Raw genomic sequence first — 6,000 nt, forward strand, 5'->3', positions numbered from 1 at the left:
ACTCCTAATGAAATACTCTATCTGGGCAATCACCATAAGGATATTCAATTATTACCTACAGTTTGATAAAGAACTTTATAGTTCTCAAATTGGCATCACCCAAAGTAAGACTTGTAAGCTGTTATGTGCCTCTTGTGATTCATGAATGGAAGTACCCAGTACCATCAAGGTATTTTTTCTTAAATACTGAAACTGAATCAAATCAATATTTTACTCCTACCTACCATTTTACATGAAATAAAAGAGAAAGAGGAACAAGTTAATTAAATGATACCCCACGGAAGCAATTAGCCAAATCCAGAATGTCTGTTATGGCCTAAATCAGGCGTCCCCAAACTACCGCCCCCCTGAGGCCATTTATCTGCCCCCCCCCAGTACTTCCGGAAGGGGCACCTCTTTCATTGGTGGTCCGTGAGAGGAGCACTGTATGTGGCAGCCCTCCAACGGTCTGAGGGACAGTGAACTGGCCCCTTGTATAAAAAGTTTGGGGACCCCTGGCCTAAATGTTTGGGTCCCCCCAGTTTCATGTTAAAATCCTAACTCCCCTCCAATGTGGTGATACAGGAGGTGGGCCTATGGGTAAGAAAGAGCCCTCGTGAATGAGATTAATGCCACATAAAAGAGAACTCAGAGAGCTCTCCTACCCCTTCTGCCTTGTGAGGACACAATGAAAGTCTTGTCATCTAAGACTTAGGGAGCAGTTCCACACCAGACACAGAATCTGCCAGCCCACCTTGATCTTGAACTTTCTAGTCTACAAAACTGTGAGAGATGTTTGCTGTTTGAGCCACCCAGTCTACTGTAGTCTTGCTATAGCACCCCAAACAGACTAAGACAGTGTGACAGATCCTACAGGAAAAACGATAGTTTCTCAAACAAATCTATGGCATGATAAAGGGCAGTAAGGGGGAGAATCCAGTTAAGAAATAAAAGTGATTTATAAGTTATAACAAATGCAATGTGTAATCTTTGTTTAGATATTAAACTAAAACGATGTCCCTGAAACAACCAAAGAAATTTAAATATGGACTGGATATCCAAATTTAAGGAATTATAATTGATGTGTTGTTAGATATGCTAATGACATGGTGATTAGATTTAATAAAATTAAGAATCATTTTTATTTTGAGACAAATATGAAATAATTTTACATGAAAAGACATGTAGCTAAAATTTGCTTTACTCTACTCTAGGAAAAATGTTTGGGGAGTGGTTAATTGTAACTGTTAAAGGTAAATGATAGGGGCCTAACCAGGCGTCAGACTGGGAGGCGGAGGCCCCAGGTTCGAGACCCCGAGGTTACTAGTTTGAGCGCGGGCTCATCTGGTTTGAGTAAAGCTCACCAGCTTGGACCCAGGGTCGCTGGCTCGAGCAAGGGGTTACTCGGTCTGCTGAAGGCCCACGGTCAAGGCACATATGAGAAAGCAATCAATGAACAACTAAAGTGTCGCAACGTGCAACAAAAAACTAATGATTGATGCTTCTCATCTCTCTGTTCCTGTCTGTCTGTCCCTGTCTATCCCTCTGACCTCTGACTCTCTCTCTGTAAAAAAAAAAAAAAGGAAAATGATAGGCACATGAAAATTTATTATACTACTCTCTCTACTTTGCATATATAATATTAAATATTTTTCCACAATAAAAGGATTCTTTATGAAATATACAATTAACCTCAAAAGTTTGATAAGCACATTTGGCTGAAGAATTAGACACATTACATATGTTCTTGGAAAATGAAATGATAAAATATTCTTTTACTAAGTGTGATTACTTTTTTAAAAATAGAGACAGGCTTTTTTTTCTTAGATATAGATTGGTAAATTATAATTCAATCAGGTGCTCTTTTGCCATAAATTTTACTGTTCGATAAATAAAAAACCAAACTATTTATTTAAAACTAAAATAAAAATTTAAAGATAGGCCTTTTTTCTGGGTCAACTTTAAAGATTTCTTTGTATCTAAAACACAGAATGTTAATTTTTAAAAAAAGGCAATAGAACAGTTCAAAATAAATTTAACTGTATTTATTACAGTTGGCCTGTATTCCAGAGCCTAATTCCAAAAAGACTAAAAATTTATTTATTCATTAGATACAATGTCAATGTCAATGATTTACTTAGGTATGATGTGAGATGACCAAAAGTATCAAACCACTTCTAACATTTAAGGTAATTTTATAAATGCTAGTTTACTTTTGTATATTAACCTTAGGATTGCAACATGTAAGTAGAAATGCAGTAATTTCTAAAAATAAAGTTGCTTGGCTTTTTTCAGGGATCATTAACTAGAATGAGGTAACTGCACAAGAAGAAAGAAAAACTAGCTTGTGAATTCAGAATGATATATTAGAACCAATAGACCATCAATAAAGACAAAATAAAATTCACCTAAAGGCAATGACTGTGCTTTACAGTGATGTTTGAACCAGCAAACAGGTCAATGTGCATGCACTGACACAGCAGGGGCCTGTACATGAAACCCTAATCACTTTCACTCATTTGTCCAAAAGCATCTTTTTTTCTACTAAATGGTGACAAATAATTTTGCATCCTAGATGGCTGTTCCTCTAGAACAGGGGTCCCCAAACTTTTTACACAGGGGGCCAGTTCACTGTCCCTCAGACCGTTGGAGGGCCGGGCTATAAAAAAAAATACTATGAACAAATCCCTATGCACACTGCACATATCTTATTTTAAAGTAAAAAAACAAAACAGGAACAAATACAGTATTTAAAATAAAGAACAAATAAATTTAAATCAACAAACTGACCAGTATTTCAATGGGAACTATGGGCCTGCTTTTGGCTAAGGAGATGGTCAATGTCCAGTTCCATATTTGTCACTGCTAGCCATAACAAGTGATATGACGCGCTTCCGGAGCCGTGAAGCGTGTGTCCTGCGTCACCGGAATTAGTACTGTACGTGAGCGACACTGCGCTTTGCAGCGCCACCACATACAGTACTCCTGTGCTCCTCTCACTGACCACCAATGAAAGAGGTGCCCCTTCTGGAAGTGCGGCGGGGGGCCAGAAAAATGGCCTCAGGGGGCCGCATGTAGCCTGCGGGCCGTAGTTTGGGGACCCCTGCTCTAGAAAATAGTATTTATAGAGAAAGAAGATGAATTTAGAAAAATAAAAACAGAAACACCTTCAAATATTAAGAAAATACACAGAAACTCACTTTTTAAATAATCACCCTTAAAAGGTAAAGAAAATTGTATGAGAGTATCCTTTCAGTTTCAACAAGTTGACACTAGGTCAATATAAAAAAAAAACAAATATTTCAACAACATTCAAAATACTGCATTAAATAAGCATGAGAGATAGTAATGAGTAGAGATACTATAGGTTAACACTAATATTATTTAACGCAACATCATTCCAAGACAAGCACTACATACCGAAGTAAGTTCTGAGGATGCTACCCAGATAACATCAACAAGTAGGAGAATAACAATCCCAAGAGCCATTCGCCTGCGCTGAGTGAAACCACTGCTCTGAGAGTTCATTCGGTTCATGACAAATACACACACCATTTGCAGTCTGTTTTTTAGAAAATACAAAAGGGATTAAAAAAAATAACCATACAAAAATGAGAAAATAAATATAACAGAAACATTTGACATCTGTTAACTAATCTTCAGTCTGAAAGTCACACAGTGATTAAAAGGTGCAGAATTTACCTGACTTTAAAGGCCTTTCTGAGATCTTCAAGAGCAATGCCTGAAAACTTGGCAGATCTGAGTCTAAACGGAGGTGAAGAATTCAATGCACCTAATTGGAGGTGAAGAGTTTAAAATAAGATTCGTCACATCTTTTTTTATTAATCTTTAATTTTCTTTATTTATATATATGAGAGAGAGAGAGAGAAACATGGGTTAATTATTCAACTTGATAATGCACTCATTGGTTGAATCCGGTATGTGCCCTGACCGGGTAGCCCCGTTGGTGTTAGAGCATGGTCCAAATACTCCAAGGTTGTGGGTTCCATCCCTTGGTCAGGGCACATACAAGAATTAACCAATGAATGCATAAATAAGTGGAACAACAAATCGATGGGTTTTTTTCTCTCTCAAATCAACCAGTAATTTAAAATAAAATAAACGCAAATAAAAGAAAAATGCCAAAGGTTGTTAAATATAAATGACACTATTCACAATTACACTATTCTCAAGACTTCAAATTATATTCAGAGAAGTACACGGTACAGAAAAAAAAACAATATTCCACAAACTGTATATATAAGAATAGCTAACCACTGAAAAATAGCTTCTCCGAATTCCGTAAATATAGAACTCCGGAGGAATTCACCCCACCCCAAGACACGCGCCTGTTTCTCAGGGTCTTTTCTGTCCCTGATCTCGAGTGGGGTTCGATTTATAATTTGTTGCGAGTCTTGGGGGCACGTTTGTAATCACGTAGTAAAAGGAAAGGATCCTCCATTCTCCTCCACCCACCCGTCACTGTATTTTAGACCGAATTAGCAATTCGCGAGACGGGAAGGAAACAGCTGTTCAAGGGAATCCTCCTCCCCGGGGAGGGCGTTCACGTCCCGGGGCGGCGGCACCGGAGCAGCTGTCCCCCCGCCCGGGTCCGGACCGAGTTCGCACGCCCCCGTCAGCCTCCCCCTCGCTCTGCCGCGACAGGCCGTTACCATTCCGGTCCAAACACCGCGGCCACCCCGAGGGCGGGAGGTGGGGCTGTTCGCGGGCATTCGGCCTCGGCGCCAGCGCCGGCTCCGGCTGATTTCGGGACCCTCCCCTGCCTGCCTACCTGGCCTTCCTGCCCCGCGATGGCGTCGTGGCGGCACCATGAGCGGACCCGGCCCGGCCCCGCCGCCGCCGCCCAGCGCCACGGCCGCGGCCTCGGACTCACAGAGCTGTCGCGGCGCCTGACATCGCGCTGCGCTGGAGGCCCAGCCCCTGAAGCCGCGCTGCCCTTCTGGGCGAGGCTGCCAACGCCACCCAGCTCCACTCAGCCCCGGAGGGCGGGGACCCGGAGAGGGAAAGGGACCGCGCAGGCAGCGATGGCCGCGGAGGCCCAGAGCTGGACGCTGGCGCCGGCCCCACCCCCCGCGGTCGACAAGCCCGCCCCACCGCCCCGCCTCGCATCCCCGCCCCCGGCCTGACGGCGAGGGCGCATGGGTTACGTCACGGTGACGCGACGGCAGGCCGCTGGGGGTGTGTCCTCTGGGTGGATCCGCAGCGTGTCCGCGCTACTGCCGAGCGCTAGGCTCTGAGCGCGGAGACCCGGCGGGGACGCCGGGCAGGAGCGGAGTCAGCAAGCAGCCGAGCAGGACGCGGTGGGAGAGGAAAGGGTTGCCGGTGCGCGTGAGTGGCTGGGCGGAGCTTAGGATCCGGGAAGTGGCCTAGCCGCCCGGGCGCCGCGTGCTAGAACCGGAGCTAGCAACTCTGCTTCTTACAGAGTTCCGCTACGAAACTCTCCAGATCCTGTTCTGAAGGAGAGGACCCAAAAAGCAAGGAGGCATGGGAGGACTCTTGCTTTCTGCAGCCTTTTGTATGTAAACTGGATCCCAGCTCTTGCAGTTTGAAGCCGTGTCCGCAAGGCAAGCTCCTTCTTCTACCTGGCCCTCAGTCTCCTCGAGAACAGGGCATAATGATACCACCTGACTGATATACGTATATATGCCAGGATTACGTGCGTACAAATGTGAAAGGTGTATAGTAAAAATTCCACAAGTAATAATTGTTAAACAGTATAGATTTCTTTAAACCATCTTTTGAATATTCCACACACAAAAAAGGCTTAGCCAGGTCCTGATTTGTATTTAGAAAACAAAATGAGACATAAGGCTACTATAACCATTTGTAACGTCTTTATCAGTTAATGAAAAATTAATTTTTTAAGTCTGTAGTCACAATGTAACTGCATTTCTTACCTTTTAAATCGTGGGGGTTTTTGCAATTCAATATGCATTCAGATGACAACCATCTAATGGGCTTTTCGTGTGTTGGGCACAATAAGTTATCAGCATGAAGCAT

At 43.3% G+C, this 6,000-nt stretch overlaps 1 protein-coding gene across 2 annotated transcripts in view; it reads right to left on the minus strand.

Annotated features, from left to right (window-relative positions):
* Positions 1 to 5,065, minus strand: part of SLC35F5 (solute carrier family 35 member F5) — a 43,788-nt gene extending 38,723 nt beyond the window's left edge. Inside the window, exons 1-3 of one of the 2 annotated variants that reach the window (XM_066279159.1) lie at positions 4,772 to 5,065; positions 3,682 to 3,772; positions 3,400 to 3,541 (exon numbers count right to left, since the gene is read on the minus strand). In XM_066279159.1, coding sequence (XP_066135256.1) covers positions 3,400 to 3,541; positions 3,682 to 3,772; positions 4,772 to 4,811 — 273 coding nt within the window. In that variant the 5' untranslated portion in view covers positions 4,812 to 5,065. The remainder of the gene's footprint in view (positions 1 to 3,399; positions 3,542 to 3,681; positions 3,773 to 4,771) is intronic. The other variant, XM_066279158.1, reaches the window with a different exon arrangement.
* Between the last annotated feature and the right edge of the window lie 935 nt (positions 5,066 to 6,000).

The sequence above is a fragment of the Saccopteryx bilineata genome, chromosome 5 (genome assembly GCF_036850765.1).
Source record: "Saccopteryx bilineata isolate mSacBil1 chromosome 5, mSacBil1_pri_phased_curated, whole genome shotgun sequence".
NCBI lineage: Eukaryota > Metazoa > Chordata > Mammalia > Chiroptera > Emballonuridae > Saccopteryx > Saccopteryx bilineata.